General features: G+C 43.2%; 1 protein-coding gene across 4 annotated transcripts in view; it reads right to left on the reverse strand.

Moving 5' to 3' along the window:
- LOC121545198 (partitioning defective 3 homolog B) overlaps positions 1–24,365 on the reverse strand; it is a 219,767-nt gene that overhangs the window by 132,822 nt on the left and 62,580 nt on the right. For 2 of the 4 annotated variants that reach the window (XM_041855667.2, XM_041855666.2), the window contains exons 4-7: positions 22,476–22,579; positions 11,448–11,542; positions 3,146–3,232; positions 2,929–3,054 (exon numbers count right to left, since the gene is read on the reverse strand). In XM_041855667.2, coding sequence (XP_041711601.2) covers positions 2,929–3,054; positions 3,146–3,232; positions 11,448–11,542; positions 22,476–22,579 — 412 coding nt within the window. Of the gene's footprint in view, positions 1–2,928; positions 3,055–3,145; positions 3,233–11,447; positions 11,543–11,716; positions 12,351–22,475; positions 22,580–24,365 lie in introns of those variants that run through there. The other 2 variants (XM_045216430.1, XM_041855668.2) reach the window with 2 other exon arrangements.

A 24,365-nucleotide genomic window follows, 5' to 3' on the forward strand; every position in this document is an offset into this window, starting at 1 on the left:
AGACTTTTGGAGTGGGTCTGTGGACTTCTCCATGTGAATATTAAAATCACCAAAAATTAGAATATGATCTGCTATGACTACAAGGTCTGATAGGAATTCAGGAAACTCAGAGAGGAACGCTGTATATGGCCCAGGAGGCCTGTAAACAGTAGCTATAAAAAGTGATTGAGTAGGCTGCATAGATTTCATGACTAGAAGCTCAAAAGATGAAAACGCCATTTTTTTTTTGTAAATTGAAATTTGCTATCGTAAATGTTAGCAACACCTCCGCCTTTGCGGGATGCACGGGGAATATGGTCACTAGTGTAACCAGGAGGTGAGGCCTCATTTAACACAGCAAATTCATCAGGCTTAAGCCATGTTTCAGTCAGGCCAATCACATCAAGATTATGATCAGTGATTAGTTCATTGACTATGACTGCCTTTGAAGTGAGGGATCTAACATTAAGTAACCCTATTTTGAGATGTGAGGTATCACGATCTCTTTCAATAATGGCAGGAATGGAGGAGGTCTTTATCCTAATAAGATTGCTAGGGTGAACACCGCCATGTTTAGTTTTGCCCAACCTAGGTCGAGGCACAGACACAGTCTCAATGGGTATGGCTGAGCTGACTACACTGACTATGCTATTGGCAGACTCCACTAAGCTGGCAGGTTGGCTAACAGCCTGCTGCCTGGCCTGCACCCTATTTCACTGTGGGGCTAGAGGAGTTAGAGCCCTATCTATGTTGGTAGATAAGAGGAGAGCACCCCTCCAGCTAGGATGGAGTCCGTCACTCCTCAGCAGGTCAGGCTTGGTCCTGTTTGTGGGTGAGTCCCAGAAAGAGGGCCAATTATCCACAAATGTTATCTTTTGGGAGGGGCAGAAAACAGTTTTCAACCAGCGATTGAGTGCTGAGACTCTGCTGTAGAGCTCGTCACTTCCCCTAACTGGGAGGGGGGCCAGAGACAATTACTCGATGCCGACACATCTTTCTAGCTGATTTACAAGCTGAAGCTATGTTGCACTTGGTGACCTCTGACTGTTTCATCCTAACATCGTTGGTGCCGACGTGGATAACAATATCTCTATACTCTCTACACTCGCCAGTTTTAGCTTTAGCCAGCACCATCTTTAGATTAGCCTTAACGCCGGTAGCCCTGCCCCCTGGTAAACAGTGTATGATCGCTGGGTGATTCGTTTTAAGTCTAATACTGCGGGTAATGGAGTCGCCAATGACTAGGGTTTTCAATTTGTCAGAGCTAATGGTGGGAGCCTTCGGCGTCTCAGACCCCGTAACGGGAGGAGTAGAGACAAGAGAAGACTCAGACTCAGACTCCGACTCGCTACATAATGGGGAAAACCGGTTGAAGGTTTCTGTCGGCTGAATGAGCGACACCGGTTGAGCATTCCAACAGTATTTCCCTCCAGAAGCCATGAGAAAGTTGTCCGGCCGCGGGGACTGTGCGGGGGGATTTATACTAACGTTACTGTCTGTACTTACTGGTGGCACAGACGCTGTTTCTTCCTTTCCTACACTGAAATTACCCTTGCCTAACGATTGCGTCTGAAGCTGGGCTTGTAGCACAGCTATTCTCGCCGTAAGGCGATCGTTCTCCTGTATATTATGAGTACAGCGACTGCAATTAGAAGACATCATGTTAATGTTACTACTTAGCTTCGGCTGTTGAAGATGTTGACGAACCATGTCCAGATAAAGCGTCCGGAGTGAAAAAGTTGAATAAGGGAAAAAAGTTGCGATGGAAAAAAGGAAAATAAAGTAAAATTGGCAGCTAAAACGCACAGGAAAATGACTCTTCTGTCTCGGGATAAAACGTCCGGGGTGAAAAAGTTTAACGAAAAGTGAGGACAAAACTAAAAAGTTGGTAAATTTGTTGAACACAGAGATTGATTAAACGTTTATTAAAAGTAAAACGTGAATAGTTTGGCAGGTAGCCAAGTAGCAACAAACAGCACAGCAGCACGGAGACAATGCGGAAGCGAGACGGAAGTCACGTAATCAGTCTTGCACGTTAATACTGTTATATCCGACTTGATTGTACGGTTTTCCACTATGTACTTATGGAAATGTGTTGGAAGATCACACTGTCACTCTAGTAGTAGCTACTAGTAGACCAAGCACAGAGCTTCCATTGGTACCAACACCAGTACACTCAAGCTTACTAAGTTCTCATTCAACACCTGCATTGACTAGCTGTCACAGACTGGACCCTCTAGAGACAATTCACTAAAGACAAGTAGTCTTTAGACAAGTAATCTCTAGTAGTAGTCACTAGTAGCGACTGGTTATCAAGGACCAGGCTAGCAGTGTCAGACCTATTGTCAAGCCTGTTCTGGGCTACGCTATCAGATCTAACAAGGTCCACCTCTTTTACTTGGCATTTCATTCAGGTAGGGGATTAGACAATCCTCCATGAAGCCCCCCCCATTCTCTCTCTCTCTTTTCTGTTTGTCTCTCTCTTATCTTTCTCACTCTCTAGCCCTCACAGCTACTGTCCCACTCCTTTTGAAGACTGTGATAGTCCTAAATGAACCTATTCCTGACAACAGTGAAGCGAGAGAATGAGTGTTTCTCGCTTTCGTTTTCTCTCTCACACTCTTTTGTTGCTGTGGAGATGTGGTGTGAGATAAGTCCAGCAATAGGGAGGATTTGGAAGAGCAGGGATTAAGAAGGGCTCCTAATAAAAGGGAAAATAAAAGGGAAACTGAGTGACAGACAGGCCTCACACTGGTAGATGTGTGATAGTGTAGAGCAGGCTTGCATCCAAAATGACACAGGATGCGTCTCAAATGGCAACCTATTCCCTACATAGTGCACTACTTTCGACCAGGGACTTATGGGCCCTGGTCAAAAGGAGTGCACCATAAAGGGAATACGGAGACATTTGGGACACATCCTGTGATAGCGTAGAGCCGAGGTACGTACTGGGCAAAGGTCTTGTCCATTAGCTCGGTGCCGTTAATCTGAACGATGCACTCATCCTCCTGGAATATGCCCTCTCTCTTGGAGCGACTGTTCGCCTCGATACTTTTAATGTGCAGGCCCAGGGTCCTGAGAATGGATGATACATACAGTTTGAACACACACACAAACCAGCCTTCAATGTATAGGGAGTGAAAGTAAGTGTGTGTGTGTTCCTCACCGTCCACTCAGTGAGGAGCAGTAGGGGACGACGTGGATCCCCAGCGGTCCCTGTTCTCCAGAGAGTTCCACTGTCTTGGTCAGGGGGCTGCAGAGACAAAACACACAGTCAGAGACTGACACACACAAATGGTAACAGGAACATAGATACACACAAATAGGACCACACAGTAATACATACACCCACATCAATTTTCTAGAGTGCGTTCAGTCTTTTACAAGCTTTTATTAGAAATTGTGAGACTAACACACACACACACACACACACACACACACACACACACACAGGGGTTAAAACAAAATAAATCCCATGACTGAAACTTAAAACAATCTCAGATCGATTGTCTGGGGCCAAGTAAACCTCCCCTTTCATGTAAAAAAGTAATGACCATCATACTTTTAGGGAAAGAGGATCATTATGTACATGTATTAAACTGCAAGTTTGACCAATTCCGATTCTCTTGCTTAGGGAGTCCGGGGTCCTTCCCAGGATAATTTTTATGAAGGAGGACTGAGAAGCTCAGTTCTGGTGACTTTTTAAAAGGACATTCTACTCCGAAATTAATAAAAATGTAATGCTGACACCATCTAAAATATAATTTCCACCTCCAGAAATTAGGCCAATGACATATTGGTAAAACGTATGTAAAAATGATTGTTAAAATGTGTGCCATTAGCTTATTGCTAATGGAACATCTGATAATATAGACCATATATAGGCTATATTATCAGATGTGCCATTAGCCTTAAGCATTATCACCTGTAGCCCAAATGATGCAGCATAGTGGCTATAAATACATAGGCTTAAGCATTGTCCATCTGCATTTACCCCATTGGACACAACATCCTGATTGTTATTATTATTGCTTGTCAGAATACATGTCTCCTCCCCCATGGCTCTCACAACTTGAATGCGCCTCGAGAAGAATATTTATCTTGCATAGAACACACAACAACAAGCCGACTAGGTAAATAGGTAAACTCTTCTACTATGGGGTTGTCTGATATTATTTTAATAACATTACATGGCACAAATAGTAGCATCCTGAGTGATAAAGTATAGGCTTTGAATTACTTTGCCAGCAGTTACAGTAGGCTACACACCTCAGTTTGAGTTGAACGCTGCGGTGGTGAGCATTATATATTATTTAATTCCCTTCATCTGAACATCGGAGTGTCAGCAAGACATGCATGTCAGTTCAGAAAATGTTTGAGAATATATTTATTTGGGAATTTATTTCATAGAACAGACATGCTTCTGTATTAGGCTGTCATCTCCAAACCAGTCCCCCGACCCCCCCCGGAGAGTTTTATTGCGGATCTACACTGATTTCAAAAACAACCTTTCCAGAATCCATATGATGGAAATCCGTCGCAGTGACGGATAACTTTAACCCTTGCACACACAGACAAAAACACACACACAGTAACTCTCTCTCCCCTTCCTTCGCGCTCTGAGACAGACAGTGGTTGAGTGAACAAGGTCAAGGTGAATTAACTGGCATTTACATGGTCCAGCTGCGCTTATGCAAGCGTGTGAAACCTGCCCTGTCAGGTTGTGTATGTATGGCGGCTGGAGCGTGGTGGAGCGGAGAGGTGTGTGATGCTAGGTTTAGCTGCTTGCCATTCTAACATGATTGGTTTCAGGCCACAGGACACCACATTCCCTATATAGTGCACTACTTTTGACCAGAGCCCTATGTTGAGCCCTATGGCTTTGTTCAAAAGTAGTGTCCTATAGAGAGAATAGGGTACCATTTGGGACGCATTCAAAGACTGTATACACACACCCTCTACTGTACCAAATCTTTCTCACGTGCACACGCACACGGCAGGCTGCCATTAGACCCTAGTAGATGGAGGGGAAGGATTCCCTCAGAGAACCTGCATAGATTTAGATCCACCTCAGTGACTTTACCAACACACCGCTGAGCAGGGGAGTGGAGCTAATGACTAGATCTGGCAGGCCACACATTCACACACACTCAAATGTGCATCAAAGGTCTCTGTATGACCAGTTGAGAACCGGTATACTGCCTCTGGCAATTTAAGAAGGTAGGTTCAATGCCATTGATGAAAAAAAGCGGCTATGTACAGTCTGCAATTTAGGGAAGATGGAGAATGAACAGCACTTTTATTTTACTGTACTTTATTTGATGAATGAAGAGTAACCTTGTTTGAAAAAATGCAACAACAGAAACCACAACTATTCTGGATTAGTGATTAAGAAAGACTTGAATGCCTATTTAGAAAAAGAAGTGTTCCTGGATGCAAATGTTATTTCCCAAGCTTAGAAGGCTTACAAGGCTTTTTGTTTTGAGTTTCAATTATTTTTCATTTCCCTAGGAATGCATTGTGAACACTTCTACATTAATGTCGATGCTACCATGATTACGGATAGTCCTGAATGAATCGTGAATAATGATGAGTAAGAAAGACACAGAGGCACAAAGACACCCCCAAGAGATGCTAACCTCTCACCATTACCAATGCCAGGGGAGGTTAGCATTTTTTGGGGGGTATGACCTTTGTTCCTCTGTACCTTTTCATTCATCATTAATCACAATTAATTCATGATCATCCGTAACCATGGTAGCATCCACATGAATGTAGAAGTGTTTAGAAATATATTATATTCTTATTTACAATAAAAGTGACTCCAAAATGACACAATACATTATTTACCATACATTTTTTATTGGGTACAAAATAATCTGAAACACAACTAAAACCAACTGCAAATGCATCCAACAAGTTTGTAGAGTCACAAACTTGATGTAGTCATTGCGTGCTAGGAATATGGGACCAAATACTAAACTTATGACTACTTTAATTCACATAAGTGAATTGGGGGAACAATATACAAAAAGTGCTCTAAATGCTAAATGGTTCACACGATATGGATGAAAATACCCTCAAATTAAAGCTCAGCCTGCACTTTAACCTCATAATCATTGTATTATTTCAAATCCAATGTGCTGGGTACAGAGCCAAAACAACAACAAAACTGTCACTGTCCAAATACTTTTGGACCTCACTCTATGTATTTGTATGTATGTATGTATGCATTTACTGTATGTACAGTGCATTCGGAACGTATTCAGGCTCCTTGACTTTTTCCTCATTTTGTTACGTTACAGCCTTATTCTAAAATTGATGAAATTGTTTTTTCCCTCAATCTACACACAATAACCCATAGTGACAAAGCAAAAACAGGTTTTTAGAAATGTTTGCAAATGTATTAAAATAAAAAAAACTGAAATGTGACATTTACATAAGTACTCAGACCCTTTACTCAGTACTTTGTTGAAGCACCTTTGGCAGCTATTACAGCCTCGAGTATTCTTGGGTATGACGCTATAAGCTTGGCACATTTAGGGAGTTTGTCCCATTCTTCTCTGCAGATCCTCTCAAGCTCTGTCAGGTTGGATGGGGAGCGTCGCTGCACAGCTATTTTCAGGTCTCTCCAAAGATGTTAGATCGGGTTCAAGTCCGGGCTCTGCTGGGCCACTCACGGACATTAATTGACTCGTCCCGAAGCCACTCCTGCCTTGTCTTGGCTGTGTGCTTAGGGTCGTTGTCCTGTTGGAAGGTGAACCTTCGCCCCAGTCTGAGGTCCTGAGCGCTCTGGAGCAGGTTTTCATCAAGGATCTCTCTGTACTTTGCTCCGTTCATCGTTCCCTCAACCATGACTTGTCTCCCAGTCCCTGCCGCTGAAAAACATCCCCACAGCATGATGCTGCCACCACCATGCTTCACTGCAGGGATGGTGCCAGGTTTCCTCCAGATGTGACGCTTGGCATTCAGGCCAAAGAGTTAAATCTTGTTTTCATCAGATCAGAGAATCTTGTTTCTCATGGTCTGAGAGTCATTTGGGTGCCTTTTGGCAAACTCCAAGCGAACTGTTGTAAGAATATTCAAAGATAAATATACACAACGCAGAGAACTAGTGGTCAAGAGGACTAGTGGTCAATAGAGGACTAGAGGTCAAGAAGGAATTAACGATCAATGGAAATAGTTGTTTTTCAGTTCAACATCTGTTTAGAATCTTTGTAGGGGTTCCAACCGGGGATTCATAGCTACATGTGGCAAGTTTTCATTTGTCCAAATGGTCTATACAGTGAGCCTGAAACAGGATACTTGGGGGTTTGGCCAGTAGCCCAATTTTATTGCAAGGAATTCCAATTGGTCAGCTACATGCTAGGCTTGAGGCTATAAACTGCATCCTGTCTCTTTGTTCAGTGGAGAAACATTGAGAACAGGGAAGAATGAACATTACCATCTACTTCCCAGCATAACAACTATGATTTGTTCTCTTTGAATAAATATATTTTTGATTTGCGTTGGGTTCTGTGTTATTGAAGAATAACATCAACTGCTAACACTGTCATGTGCATTTTACTGAGGAATGGCTTCCGTCTGGCCACTCTACCATAAAGGCCTGATTGGTGGAGTGCTGCAGAGATGGTTGTCCTTCTGGAAGGTTCTCCCATCTCCACAGAGGACCTCTGGAGCTCTGTCAGAGCGACCATCGGGTTCTTGGTCACCTCCCTGACCAAGGCCCTTCTCCCCGATTGCTCAGTTGGGCGGGGCGGCCAGCTCTAGGAAGAGTCTTGGGTGGTTCCAAACTTCTTCCATTTAAGAATGATGGAGGCCACTGTGTTCTTGGGGACCTTCAATGCTTCAGAAATGTTTTGGTACTCTTCCCCAGATCTGTGCCTCGACACAATTCTGTCTCGGAGCTCTACGGGCAAATCCTTTGGCCTCATGGCTTGGTTTTTGCTCTGACATGCACTGTCAACTGTGGGACCTTATATAGACAGGTGTGCGCCATTCCAAATCATGTCCAATCAATTGAATTTACCACAGGTGGACTTCTACAACTTGATTGATCAATGGAAACAGGATGCACCTGAACTCAATTTCGAGTCTCATAGCAAAGGGTCTGAATAGTTATGTAAATTTGCAAACATTTCTAAAAACCTGTTTTCGCTTTGTCATTATGGGGTATTGTGTGTAGAATGATGAGGTAAAAAAATATTTTAGACATTTTAGAATAAGGCTGTAACGTAACAAAATGAGGAAAAAGGGAAGGGGTCTGAATACGTTCCGAATGCACTGTATGTATGAATGATAATTTTTGGCTAGAGTAAAGTGAGTGCGGTTACATGCACACAATAATACAATTATTGTGGATAGATTAATATAATAGTTTATTTAAAACGTTTACATGCTTTGCAAGAAGAACGATTTCCTTAATACTCCTGTTTACATGGACACATCTGAAATCAGGCTACTGATGGGACTTCAATAAATGCAGAAAATCAACAATCAAAATAAACGTTTTACCACAGCGACCATGTTATTTTTGCAAAGCCTATTCAATGTTCAGACATACTCGCGCATTAGTGGGAGGCGTGCGCTACTGTTGCTAGCACATGCGCAGAACAAATACACAGCGGGAACGCTGATTAAGCTGTTTAAATGTCCTAATAATTCAAAAAGATTGCTAAAAAAAAAACAGTTGTTTTAATCGGCGTATGCTTACTTCGATTTTGACCTTTTAAGATAAGCAGAGTAAAGTGTTTACATGACTATTGCCATACTCGGCCTACTGCCATAATCAGTTTAATTTCAAATTATTAGTGTGCATGTAAATGTCCTCAATGTCCTATAGGCCCTTGTGGGCTGGGCATCCTGAAGATAGATGACACTATAATAAAAATAAATCCAATCAAATCACGCATATGCAAACACACATACTCGCACACACACACACTATGTCCACACACACACACAGACCAGGGATGACCTGCTGGCTGGCTGCCTGTCCTGCTCTGTGCTCATTAGGGCAATGTAATTGGTTGTGTGGCTCTGGGGTCTGCTACGAACACAGGAGAATTGACTGTGACTCATACACACAAACAGGAGAGAGGGAGGGAGGGAGGGAGAGGGGAGGGAAGCAAGGGAGAGAAAGAGGGAGAGAGAGAAGGAGAACAGGATCCGTGATTACAGTGGTTATGCATCAAAGAAAAAGAAAGAGAGGGAGGGTGAGAGAGAAAGAGAAAGAGGAGGGAGAGAGAGAGGAATGAGCATTAGGTAAGTCAGCAAAAGAGGAACAAAAGATGAAAGGGAGGGCGAGAGAAAATCAGACGCAAGCAAATCAACCTGAATGAGCAGGTAATCAACTGCCTATCATATAAGCCTTCAGAAACAACATAGAGGAGAGCAGAAAGGACATGGCAGACACACAGTGACACACACACAGTGACACACACAGTGACACACACACAGTGACACACACAGTGACACACACACAGTGACACACACACAGTGACACACACACAGTGTATGGATGCATGTTTGCATGCATTCAATTTAGGTAAGGCTGTGTGAGTGTGTGTTCGCCTGAACATAATTGGATGTGTGAATATGTGTGAATGTCATTTGATAGAGGTTGTGCACAGTACAATCCAGTACTGTATGTATGCAGTGTGTGAGTGTGTGTGCGCGTGTGTGTGTATGTGACCCTAGCGAAGGTTAAACAGAACAGTGTGACAGAGACAGAGGAGTCCTCTCCTCAAATGTTGCCAGCCATGCAGGTAATGCACCTGACCCATTCAACCCAGATACAACAGGTAGTCAATTCTAACATATCCTGGACTTCCCACAGTGACTGTTTCTCTTCTGTCCTTTCTCAGAACAACAACCCTTCCCTAGTCATCATTATACTGCACACACTAATGACTACCATAATGATTCTCATACATTAGTCATGTCCCTGGGCTCTACGCACACAAACACTTGTGCAAACTCACACACACACGCAAATGCACACAAGCACACGTGAAAACGCACACACATACAAACTCTGCGGTTTCCTCTGATCTTATCTATGGGACCTCTATCTCTATCAAAGACCGTGCTCTCTCAGTATCGGGCTGTGTTGTCCTTATTCATCTCTCGTTGAAAGCCACAGCTCAGTGCTTTGGAGATAAACTGGTGAAAGAGAGACTCAAACGCATCACTATCATTTATTCTATTGATCTCTCCTCTGTTCTGTCCTTTTTGTTTATTGGGAAGTACGTAGATAAAGAGTACACCTGCATCCCTGGGTTGGGGGGATACACACAAGCACCTGTGCGCATGCACACACACACACACACACACACACGCCCTTCTCTGCAACCAATTTACATTCATAAAAACAAACGCTGGCACAAACAAGCTGATCAGAGGAAGCCAGAGCTTGTTAGCGCCGGGCTATAATACATGCATGCTACGCTCCTCTCCCTTTTTAGCATCCCGTGCATACACAAACAAACACATCCATTCCTCTGAGGTGGTGGAGAGAGGGAGGGAAAGGGGGAGAGAGAGAGAGGGGGATGAAAAGGGGGAGAGGAGAAAGACAGATGGGAACACCCACTCTTTACTGACTAGTCGTAGATCAACTTTGGTCTGAAGAATCTCCTCACTAACATACTTGCTTTCCTTTTTTGGGGGGGTAAATTCTTGGTGATAAACTAAGCCAATTGCTGGTGTTGAATGTGTTTTCACTGCTAGTAAGCTAGTTGAGTTCTCTCCGTTTACAAAGTAAAGCTCTTTGAGCTCTATACGCATCGAATCCATTCTTAAATTGTAAGGGAAATATTGGAGCACACTGTCAATAGATCGGTCATGGTTTGCTGTATATCAGTTTAGGTTGTGCATCCTGGCTCCTGGTACTGACAAGTGACAACTGCAGGAAGTGGAGACACACACACACAGTCACACACCACAGGGAGTCACATGACCACTGACAGACAGGGATATTATGGTCCCTTGGGGCACTAGCCATGGGCGGCAGCCTCAGCACTGACAGAGAGCAGCGGTTGCCATGGAGAGACACACACCCACCCTATTCAGGTCTCTACAAATTCAGCTTGCAGAATGGGAAGTCTCTGGTCAGCCACTGGGCAGGAGTCAAAGGTATGGTGGACTAAAAACTCTCTCGCACTCTCATGGCTAAGGCAGTTTAATCTAGTCACAGCAGGAGAACAAAGAACGGGGGCATTTGTAATCCCTCTCAATAGAGGGACAGAGAAGAGAGAAGAGAGCGAGAGAGAGAGGGAGAAAGAGAGAGAGAGATGCACGCACATAAAAAGAAACAAGTAAAATGACAGCGTTAACAGATACGCAAAGACATAAACATACTTATGAAACAAGAGAACAGCACACAAACAAACCTTGTAAACATATCAATCCACACACACACGAGAATATGTAGTTGTGTATACACACACACACACACACACACACCCTACCTGAGTGTGACCCGGCTCATCTTGGCTGTGGTGGGGATGTCAAGCCTCAGTCGGTCTTTTGGTTCCCCTCTGTGGGTCAGTGCATGGCTGGCATCCTGTGTATACACACACATGTGCACACACACACACACACACAGACACACACACACAACACACATAGTTAGCCAAGTCTACTGTTGGTATCTCAGTCACTCGCTCTCCACTAGTCCAATAACAGGGACACCAATCAATTAATGAATCAAACAATATCTTCAGTTGATATTAATCACCTAGTCATAGACCTTTAGACAAGACAATGGCCAGACGGACCTGGGTTCAGCCTCATCCGTGAGTGTCTCTCTCTCCTCCATCAACTCTATCTGTTCTTCTTTCGGTTTTGCTCTCCTTCCATATCTCTCAGGAGAGGGAGGCTATTTTTAAGTCAGGCATGCTAGCGCCACAACAACAGCCACCGGGGTGAAATGTGAAGAAAGGAAAGAGGGAAAATACAAAAAAACGGCGCAATCAAACAGTAGAGGACGAGAAAAAAAGAACGGGGGAAAAAACGCCAAAACAAAAGGAGGGTCCCAATTACGTCCTTCTGCCTTGCCACTTTCATTGTGTCACCCCCCTCCTCCATTGTCTCAACCCCCTCGTAAATGACATACAGGGGGGCCTCCCGCTTACCTCACCCCTCCCCCGATCCCTACGCCCTTGGCCAGCCAGGACACTCGGTCCAATCCCCGCTTCTCCTCCCCTAAACACACACACATCTCCACGACACACACGATGCTCCGTGCACAGATAGACAAATAGTGACCCAGTTATTAGGCCGCGATGCGGTTATCCACAATGGGCCACATGTTACCATGTCTCCATTGTTATTGTGCATCGCCCCTCTATCTCATCCATTAAGAGCTCCGCTATTATCACACGGGGAAAATGGACGGAGAAACAGAGAAAGAGGGAGAAGGGGAGAGGGATAGTGAGAGAGAGGGAGGGGGAGAGGCTAAGATGGGGTTTAAACCTAAATTGAAATGTTTCTTACAGAAGAAATATGCATAAGCATGGTAGCAATTGAAAGGGGACAGTTTGGAGATTATGGGAAAATTATTTGATCAAAGTTGAGGACAATACTGAATCCAAACATTACACTGCTGATTTTATGTGCATTTTACATTGTGTACTTTTCGCCACATTTGTTGATAACTAAATCTGAAAATACTCTGGATACATTCTGTAATATTATAAGAATATACCTGGAAAATATGGGGTAGGTGCAACATAAGACAAAACATGTTGAAGGGTTTGAGTGAGAAGACTAACTGATGTCTCCAAGCGGCCACACACACACACCTCTCCAAAGTGTGCACAGTTCATAAGTTATTTCAATGCAATTTTATGACTCAAAGAACAATCAAGTAAATTTTTTATTTATTTTTTGCTCTTCTAGTTGTGCCGTTGAGGAACTAGAGCAAGCACACTTGTAGTTGTTTTGTTTGGAACAGAAACCCAGCATTCCAGCCATCACACAATTACTTCTGTTGTTTACACAATCCAAAAACCGCCCCTTTTAAATCGAAATCTGGGTCAAGTGGGCATCATTTGAAAGCTTGTTCTATTGCCAACATGACTAGCTAAGTTAAAAAATACTATCTTACAGTGTTAGGCTTTCACAAGGCAATTCAGAGAAACAGATTGTTATTTTGGTGCGCATAGAAAGGAGTCATGCTTGCATTCAGGTGCGTGTTCCACAGCAAATGTTCTTCACAATAGACAAACACAGTCTCATTCTGTTCAGAACAACCCAGGGTATGACACCATGTCATCTTGTAACTGTACATCAAACATTGTGATCATAAATGTTGACACATGAGTTTTATGATATGGAAATGTGAAGTGCACATTTGGACTCACGGGTGTTTGGCTTGCTTGTATGACATCAAAGCGGCATTTATTATAATCCTCAATGTCTCATCTTTCAAAATACATTGAGTTCTCTTCAATTACAGCATTTCCCTCACTCAGAAAAAGTTGCCCAATTAGCGGGAGGGATGGGGGAAACTTCTTGTTGCGTGCAGTGCTCAAATTCAGAACCATTTACCAAAATATCCAACAGTGTTAATAATTTGTCTCCCATGATTAGTATCTAATACATTGTAATAAAAACAAACTGACGGTTGGATTTAATAAAGTAAATAATATAATAGTATGTTGCTGTGGTTTTTCCTTTTTGTGTGACTGCATTTTTCTCAGGATAAATTATGTATTCTGTGGCCAAATACATGCCAGGGCTAGCGAGAACGTACATGACAAATGAGGTGTGTGTGTGTGGTTGTTGTCATACGCATGAGAAATGAGGTGTGAGTGTGTTTTCTCTGGGAGTGCTACTGTGATCTGCTACACGTCAGATGTGGTGAGAAATGGTTTGTGTGTCTCGGTGTACTTTCCTGTAACCCTTGAACCCCGTCACATCCATCACAGAATTGCCCCTTACTCACAGCTGAAGCATTACTCCTCTAGGGAAGGGGTCAGGACACACACACACAACCGTACGACTGACATGAGCTCCTCTGTACAGTTCTCACTCAACATTACAGTACAACCTACTCCACATTTTCAAAGTGAAAGAAAGCTGTAGAAAATATTCAAATTAAGAGAAAATGTAAAAACTGAAATATCAGAATTGGAAAAGTCTACACAACCCTGAGTTAATATTGGTGGCAGCACCTTTGGCAGCCATTATAGCTGTGACTCTTTTGAAATGACAACTCTTATGGCAGCATATATATACATTGAACCAAAATATAAACGCAACATGCAACAATTTCAAAGATTTCACTGAGTTACAGTTCACATGAGGAAATCAGTCAATTGAAATAAATTCCTTAGGCACTAATCTATGGATATCACATGACTGGGAATACAGACATGCATCTGTTTGTCACAGAAACCTTTTAAAAAATGGGCCTCACAATGGGCAACGGGATCTCATCACAGTATTTTTGTGCATTCAAATTGCCATTGATAAAATGCAATTGTGTTCGTTTTCCGTAGCTTATGCCTGCCCATACCATAACACAACCGCCATCATGGGGCACTCTGTTCACAACGTTGATGTCAGCAAACCGCTCCCCCACACGAAGCCATGCACATGGTCTGTGGTTGTGAGGCCAGTTGGACATACTACCAAATTCTCTACAACGACGTTGGAGGCGGTTTATGGTAGAGAAATAAACATTAAATTCTTTGGCCATATGTCTGGTGGACATTCCTGCAGTCAGCATGCCAATTGCACACTGCCTCAAAACTTGAGACATCTGTGGCATTGTGTTGTGTGACAAAGTTGCATATTTTAGAGGGGACTTTTATCATGGCCAGCACAAGGTGTACCGGTGTAATGTTCATGCTGTTTAATCAGCTTCTTGGTATGCCACACCTGTCAGGTGGATGGATTATTCTTGGCAAAGGACAAATGCTCACTAACTGGGAAGTAAACAAACTTGTGAACAACATTTGAGAGAAATACGCTTTTTGTGCGTATGGAAGATTTCTGGAATCTTTTATTTCAGCTCATGAAACATGGGACCAACACTTTACACTTTATATTTTTGTTCAGTGTACATTTTCTTAGTCAAAATTGCTCAAGGTCATTACATTTGGTTGGGAATCAGTGATGGACTGCAATATTCTGGTGTGTCTTTGGCATCAACATTTGTGTAATTGTCTCGCTGAAAAGTACAACTATCCCAGGGTTAGGTTTCCAGAAGACTGAGGGGGGTTTACCTCTAACTTTTTACCTGGGCTTGGCTCCTTTTAAATGTATTTTGATCGTGACAAACTCCCCAGTCCCTGCCGATGACAAGCATACTCATAACATGATGCTGCCAGCACAATATATGAAAATAGACAAGGTTTGAATATTGCTGTACATTAATGATTCCCAACCAAATTTGTATTTTTGTATTGATTACGGATCCCCCATTAGTGGCTGCCAAGGCAGCAGCTACTCTTCCTGGGGTCCAACCACAATTTACATACAATAAAACAATACATAACACAACAACAACTTATTACACACTGTGTGTGTAGAGTGCGTGTGTTAGCATGTGTTTGCGAAAGCTGTGTGTGTGCCTGTGTGTGTGTGTGTGTGTGTCTCTTCACAGTCCGCGCTGTTCCATAAAGTGTTGTTTTATCTGTTTTTAAAATCTGATTTTACTGCTTGACTGAGTTACATGATGTGGAATTGAGTTCCATGTATTCATGACTCTATGTAGTACTGTGCGTTTCCCATAGTCTGTTCTGGACTTGGGGACTGTGACGAGACCTCTGGTGGCATGTCTCGTGGGGTATGCATGGGTGTCCAGCATTCCCAAACAGACAGCTCGGTACATTCAGCTTGTCTACAACTCTTTAAAAAAAAACAGTGATGAAGTCAATCTCTCTTCCACTCTAAGCCAGGAGAGACTAACATGCATGTCATTAATGTTAGCTCTCTGTGTACTTTTAAGGGCCAGCCGTGCTGCCCTGTTCTGAGCCAACTGCAGTTTTCCCAAGTGCCTCCATGTGGTACCTGACCACACTACTGAACAGTAGTCTAGGTGTGACAAAACTAGGGCCTATGGACCTGCCTTGTTGATAGTGTTGTTAAGAAGGCAGAGCAGCGCTTAATTATGGACATACTTCTCCCCATCTTAGCTACTGTTGTATCAATATGCTTTGACCACGACAGTTTACAATCCAGGGTTACTCCAAGCAGTTTAGTCACCTTAACTTGCTCAATTTCCACATTATTCATTACGAGATGTAGTTGAGGTTTAGGGTTTAGTGAATGACTTGACCCAAATACAATGCTTTTAGTTTTGGAAATATTTAGGACTAACTTATTCCTTGCCACCCATTCCGAAACTAACTGCAACTCTTTATTAAGTGTTGCAGTTATTTCTGTTGCTGTAGCAGCTGACGTGTATAGTGTTGAGTCATCTGCATACATAGACACACTGGCTTTACTCAAAGCCAGTGGCATGTCATTAGTAAAGATGGAAAAAGTAAGGGGCCTAAACAGCTGCCCTGGGGAATTCCTGATTCTACCTGGATTAAGTTTGAGAGGCTTCCATTAAAGAACACCCTCTGGGTTCTGTTAGACAAGTAACTCTTTATCCACATTATAGCAGGGGGTGTAAAGCCATAACACATACGTTTTTCCAGCAGGAGACTATGATCGATAATGTCAAAAGCCACACTGAAGTCTAACAAAACAGCCCCCACAATCTTTTTATCATCAATTTCTCTCAGCCAATCATTAGTCATTTGTGTAAGTGCTGTCCTTGTTGATTGTCTTTCTCTATAAGCATGCTGAAAGTTTGTTGTCAATTTGTTTACTGTAAAATGGCATTGTATCTGGTCAAACACAATTTTTTCCCAATAGTTTACTAAGGGTTGGTAACAGGCTAATTGGTTGGCTATTTGAGCCAGTAAAGGGGGCTTTACTATTCTTAGGTAGCGGAATGACTTTTGCTTCCCTCCAAGCCTTGGGGCACATACATATTGATACCTTTGATACCTCACCCTTGAAATGTACTGAGTTTGAGCAATTTTGACAAAAACAATGGATATATTTTGCCCTAAGAGTTGTGCAAAGTTGGTAGAATCTTATTCCAAATGATTCACAGCTGAAATGGCTGCCAAAGGTGCTTCGACCAAGTATTAACTCAGGGGGGGTGGAGACTTTTCCAATTATGATATTTCTGTTTATTTGTAAATGTTTTTAATTTGTAAATGTTACTATAACTTTCACTTTGAAAATGTTGAGTAGGTTGAGTAGATCTGTAGGGGGATTTTTCTTTTTTTTTATCCCTTCCGATAAAATTTGAAGGCAGCAAAATGTGAAAAAATATCAAGGGGGGGTAGACTTTCTCACGGCCGAAGTGTTCACTTGTTCACTTCCCTTCATGGATTTGAAAGGAAATGACTGGTATGTGGAATCAAGTGCACACTCCAGGAGAAAGGACAGATTATTTGGTTGCGGGATGGAGGTGCTCCCAGGTTCATATAATTACAGCTAAAGGAAGCCCACAGGAGTGTGTGTGCGTATGTGTTTTTTCATTTGCATATCTGTGTGTAGGTGTGTGTAGACAGCTCCAGGGAGGATTGGTTTCACCTGAGCAGCCTCGGCAGAGAGAGAGAGAGAGAGCAGGTCCTGCTGCGTTTGATACCTCACTCTGTGCGTCGTCCCAGAACGTCACCGTAGCAGAAACATCTATTAGGGGACGAACTGGGATGTTTATCGCTGCACTGACCTTAAGTACACACAATCTTACTTTCACCATCCCCTCTTCAGAAAGAGAGGGAGGGAGGGAGGGAGGGAGGGAGGGAGGGAGGGAGGGAGGGAGGAGGGAAGGAGGCAGGGAGGGGAAGAGAAGAATCTCAATTGCATACTCCTCGCGTCCTCGCCTCCTTCTCAAAACCCATTGGAGGAGAAGGTCAGATGGGAGGGACCTCTGGCTCTCGCATCCAATGAGTTTAGAGAAGGAGATGAGGAGAGAGGACGCGAGGAGTATGCAATTGAGATCTTCCCAAGGAAAGAAAGAGTGAAACAAGGCGGGAGAGAGAGAGATATCAGAGAAAGAGAGGGAGAGAGATGGATCAAAAGGAGGGACGCGAAGGATGCAGTAGAGGAGTACGGATGAGATGGTAGTGCATCGATCTTTGGAAAAAGTGTATGTCCCAAATGGCACCCTATGCCCTACATAGCGCACTACTTTTGACAAGGTCCCCCATAGGGCTGTGGTCAAAAGTGAAATACGGTGCCATTTGTACCGCAGCCTCAATCTGGTTTAGGGGCGTGACAGTAAGGGAGCTAGGGTTGCCACCACATCCAAGCTATTCCAACTGGTAAGGACGACAGCCGTGGTGTAGCCTATGGGCGATACGGATATCACTTTTATTGATATCTACATCATTGATATGAATCACACTGCTGCTCTCTTTTAGCTATTTGCGCTCTACGGATTTTGGTTGTTGTCGATGTCGTTGTATTTTAACCCAATAATGGTTGAATTCAAAAGTTTAAGCTGCCTATCAATCACTGTTTTTGCGACCAGTGGACAGCATGTGAAGAATGCGCTCTTGCAACAGCTGCATAGCGCGGATCCCAGCTGATGGAATAAATGTTTGAGGGAGTTGTTGGTTGGTTGTTGATCATTGCTAGACAGCCATTTTCAAGTCTTGCCATAGATTTTCAAGCCGATTTAAGTCAAAACTGTAACTAGGCCACTTAGGAACATGAATGTATTATTGGTAAGCAACTTAAGTGTATATTTGGCCTTGTGTTTTAGGTTGTCCTGCTGAAAGGTGATTGTCTCCCAGTGTCTGTTGGAAAGCAGACTGAACCAGGTTTTCCTCTAGGATTGTGCCTGTGCTTAGCTCTATTCCATATATTTTGATCCTAAAAAAACTCCCTAGACCTTGCTGACGACCAGCATACCCATAACATGATGCAGCCACCACCATGCTTGAAAATATGAAGAGTGGTACTCAGTGATGTGTTGTGTTTGCCCCAAACATAACACTTTGTAATCAGGACATAAAGTTAATTTCTTTGCCACATTTTGCTTTAGTGCCTTATTGCAAACAGGATGCATGTTTTGGAATATTTGTATTTTGTACAGGCTTTCTTCTTTTCACTCTGTCATTTAGGTTAGTATTGTGGAGTAACTGAAATGTTGTCATTCATTTTTCTCCTATCACAGCCATTTAACTCTGTAACTGTTTTAAAGTCACCATTGGCGTCATGGTGAAATCCCTGAGTGGTTTCCTTCCTCTCCGTCAACTGAGTTAAGAAGGTCGCCTGTATCTTTGGGTGTATTGATACATCTTCCAAAGTGTAATTAATAACTTCACCATGCTCAAAGGGATTTTGAATGTCTACTTTTTATTTATTTATACCCATCTACCAATAGGTGCCCTTCTTTGCGAGGCATTGGAAAACCTCCCTGGTCTTTGTGGTTGAATCTGTGTTTGAAATTCACTGCTCGACTGAGGGACCATACAGATAATTGTATGTGTGGGGTACAGAGATGAGGTAGTCATTCAAAAATCATGTTAAACACTATTATTGCACACAGTGAGTCCATAAAACTAACTATATGACTTGTTAAGCAAATGATTACTCCTGAACTTATTTAAGCTTGCCATAACAAAAGGGGTTGAATACTTATTTTTATTAATTAGTAAAAATGTCTAAAACATCATTCCACATTATGGGATATTGTGTGTAGACCAGTGACACAAAATCTCAATTTAATCCATTTTAAATTCAGGCTGTAATACAACAACATGTGGAAAAAGTCAAGGGGTGTGAATACTTTCTCAAGGCACTGTAAGACCTTCGTTTTGTGGTTTGGGGGTTTTGGGTAAAACAATTTGGCTAATTTATATTTCCATATTTCCAAGTCCTATTACTGAAGATCAAGGGGTATTACATTAATTGTAATGACTGGAAATCTGACAGACTTTGGTTTTTAATGTAAATATATAGCCTAATCGTATTATTATCTGTAGTAGAAAGCAATGGGTTCGAAGAAGCCTACATAACCAACCCATAAAGTAAAATGCAACATCAATTTATGGCCAGCTATGTAAACTATCATTGATTTATCCTGCAATAGATGTCGTTCAATTGGAAATATTCATTTTTGTCTTCTTCTAATGCCTCTTAAGGGGAAAGTAATCTACAAGTAAATGAACATAGTCAGATCCACTTACTGAGATTGGGTAATCCAAAAGTTACAGTACTGATTACAATTTAGGATGGGTAACTCTAACTGATTACATTTTAAAAGTAACCTACCCAACCCTGCACACACGAGCCAAAACACTCTGACCCCACTCAAACTGTCTCTTTTCAAAACCACCCCTGAAAAGAAAAGAGAGCGGAGGGCTTCCTTAATGGTTCCCTCTTTTCAAAAGGAGAGAGTTCTTGAAACGCTGAACCCTTTCAAACTCCTGCCTCTGGGTCTGTATTCAGGGAGGGGGTTAGTCTCTCTCCACCATCCATCAGAAAGAGAGAGTGACTCAGAGATTATGCAACAGCCCCATCCCATCGTGCAGGAGCCAGCAGAACGACAGACAAATAAAATGTGATTTGATTTTGAGAGGGTGCGGCATCTCTTTTTTTCTCTCTCCCTCTATCCATGGTTGTCCCAATTATCTCTTCTTCATCCCAAAGTGTGCTCTTGTTTACATCCCTTCACTGATTTGAAAGGAAATTACTGGTATAAGAAAGCCCATGCCTCCACCAGTCCAATGCTTTCAGATTTGTGGGAAGTGGTAAACGAGTGCACCCATAAAAAGAAAGGAGATATTATTGGTACGCACCGTATAGGTTTACAGGACGGGGGCCAGTTATACACATACCTTCATTTACACCAATGTCAAATGTGAAAACAAAAACATTGGGAAGAACTATCTCAGAGGAAAAAGGGCATAAATAAATAAAATCACACAAGCCACGCCCCATGACCACACAGAGTGTGTGGTGAGACCCAGGACAAAAATAACTCTGTGGTTTGGGAGGGGGGGCTTGGTGGTGAGGTCTCAGAGGGCCGCAGGTGCTGCTAGCACTGAGGATTGAAAACAACCTCAGAGAGAGGAAATGACTAAAACCACAGGGCTACTCGGAGGAAAGGAGGTTGGGAGGGAGGGAGGGAGAAAAGGATGGGCAGTGAGCTAGAGGGCGCAAGAAGGAGGGAGAGAGGGGGTGCTAGAGAAGGAGAGACAAAAAGAAGGGAGGGAGACATGGAGGAGTTACAGGTGGCAATAGCCTGCAGACTAGAACCAGGAGGAGAGGATTTGAATACAATAGGTGATACAGGGAGCGTTCCCAAACAGGGGAAGAGGGGAAGAGAGGGAGACAAACAGAGGTAAAGACAATGGAGAGACACAGAGCGTGTCAAGCGAGACAGATCATACTTCCATGCCCCGGTCACGGACTGTTTGGGAGGCTGAGGGAGCATTGTGTGTGTGTGTGTGTGTGCGTGCTCGGCTCTGTGTGGCAGAGCCTCTTACAATGAGGGACCGTAGGAGTCTGCTTTCTGAAGAGGGGACAGGTGTGAGGTAAGGATGGAGGTATAGGGGTAAGAGTACAACTGCATGTCCTCCAACGCAGGGACAGGGCAACATTGTGATTTGACTGGGTTACAGGACGTTATTTGTCAGGTGGTGGAAACATAGTCAATTCTCAAACAGAGAGAAGAAAGAAACAAGAAATGTATTACTAGTAAGAATTTGGTATATTGCACGATTTAATTTAATATTATTTTAATCAAAATATCACAGAGACAAAAATGTTCAGCTGCCCCTTTAAGGTTACCTTGGTAAGAGGGCCACTCAAGTCATCATGTGTGCCTGTGAGAATCTCACTAGTGAGGCTGACGATGTCTCTTTTTGCAAGCAGTGGAAGCAAAATCAAACATTGAAAAGCAACCTTGTGAACAAAACAATGTAATAGCCAAGAAACGTGAGGATAAAGTCTCACTTTAGTAGACTTCCGAGTAAATTAGACCAACTTCTATGCCTGTGCGCATTGCTTCTAAAACCGACTCTTTCAGAATTTCACTCACAGCGCTCACAGCCCCCCAGACAGGCAGTATTGCTGCGCAAGGTGGTATAGCTATAACGTTAGCAGTCAGATTTCTTTGTGCATTACCTATTAAACAAAACAGCAGAAATTAATTTGTAAACATTTTAATTGCATGCCCTGCTGGAGGTCCAAAGTACTGCTGGTTTCTGTTCTACCTGATAATTAATTGCGCCTACCTGGTTTCCCAGGTCTAAATCAGTCCCCAACCAGTCCCTAAATACATTTTTTTAAAGCAGTGGAACTGGCTTTGGAGGTCCATAGTTGAATTTGAGAGTTCAAGACTCCAACCACATCTCTGGACACAAACAGACTCATGCACTTTTTTTGTTCTCGTCTTTGTATTACATTTTCTAAGGTTGCTTTATTTTACTCAACTGAGCACAGTTTGTACTTTAAGTCTTTCTCACCGTTTCAGCTGGTCTGGCATTGAGGTCATCAGGGGGAGGTTTCACAATTTCCAATGGCGGGGCCAGGGCAGAGTCACTGCTGCTCCTCACCAGCAGAGGGGTGTCTGGGAAATACACACAGAGACAGACAGAGAGAGACAGAGAGAGAGAGAGAGAGAGAGAGAGAGAGAGAGAGAGAGAGGTCAATGTTGTCCATCAATGCAAATATGAGCTTCGTACAGTAGTACATTGATCATGTTTGTGTAAACTGATCTACGCTTGGTATTAAGTTAGGCACTGTTTTCCAATTAACTTCCAACAACACAAATCCCCTGGAAATCTGCCCAAGACTTCAAATCATCAAGATACGACTTCAAACAGTCATCAGGTAACTCAAGTTTTCAAAGAGTCTTATAGCTGCATTCCTGGTGGCTTAGTGGCTTTTTGATGAGAGGATGAAATAAGCAAGGGAGGGAAGGCAGCAGGGAGGGAGAGCAGAGACACATGCACTGCGCCCCCCACCCCTCCCTAAATGGACAACTCCATCTGACCAGCTGCTGCTGCCCCCCCCACCACACCCATTCCTTGAAACCTAGCCTTCCCCCCCCTTACGCAGTCAAGCCAATTACACCACATGAAATGGCTTGGGGTACCAGAGAGGTACACTGCTTTTAAAAGATGCATCAGGGCCGCACCTCAAATAGCCCCGGGCCTAGTCTGTACAGGCTGAGTCCCAAATGGCACCCTATTCCCTATATAGTACACTACTATATAGGGAACAGGGTGGGCCCTGGTCAAAAGAATATGGGAATAGGGTGCCATTTGGGCCACATCCAGTGAAACACATCTAAGAGCTGCAGGGGCAACTGAGCTTTTTATACGACTGTAACCTAAAGAGAGTTGGTTAGACCTGGACGCCACAGAGGGGTGAGGGAGAAGCAGCGAAGGAGAGGGAGGAGTGAGGGATAGGAGAGAGAAGTCAAAGCTTTCCCTCTGATCTTTATCATCCAGTCATCAATCTCACTTTAAAAGGGGAAGAGGCAGGGTCTTTCTGGTCCAATTGGGCCAAAATAAAAGACGGATGAGTATAAAGTCAATGAAAAAGTTCAAAGGAGAAGTGTTACTGCACTGTATCGGCCAGTCCCACTTTGCTCCCAAGACCTTGCTTCGATGTTAGGACTATCGTGGAAGCTCCGTCACTATGGTAGCGGCTGTATGAAAGGCCTAAAGGATGGATCCTCTGCAGAGACGGGAGTAGGGGGAAAAAACTGTTCTTGACCACATGACCTGACAAGGACAACCCCTCCTGGCTCTAGTGTTAAACCACCCAGGCTGCTGACCACGTCAGCCAAGCAAGTCACCCTAAACCATACTGTCTGTCTGACAGAGGGCAGACAACCTCAGACCAGACCTACCAGGAGGTGCTCTCTACTAGAGTAAATACACACACACACACTTTCATAGGCAGGCACACACACACAGGCAAACACACACACACACACACACACACCTCTTTAGTAAAGGAATCCAGAAATACATTCACCTTAAACACCACTTTCCAAACCCCTACAGTGCCATGCTCCTATAATAGGCCTAACATCTGGAAGCCCATTTTTCCAAGGATTTACATAGAAACAGACACCTTATAATAGTGTCCCCAATGTTTAACCGAACACTGCTGTTGTTAGGGGATGATGTATTGTCTGTCTATGAGGTAAAGCTCTGTGTTTAATCCTCTCTATGTCACTTGGATCTGTGTCCTATTTGTCTCACTGTCTGTCACAGCCTTTGTCTGTTACTCTGTGCCTGTGTGTGCATGTTCTCTCTCTCTCAATTACTCTAGGTTCTCTGACTCTGATACATAAATTAACTAAACTATTTTTTCTAAAATACTTCAGAACGACTAAATGT

Source organism: Coregonus clupeaformis, unplaced genomic scaffold (assembly GCF_020615455.1).
Source record: "Coregonus clupeaformis isolate EN_2021a unplaced genomic scaffold, ASM2061545v1 scaf0708, whole genome shotgun sequence".
NCBI lineage: Eukaryota > Metazoa > Chordata > Actinopteri > Salmoniformes > Salmonidae > Coregonus > Coregonus clupeaformis.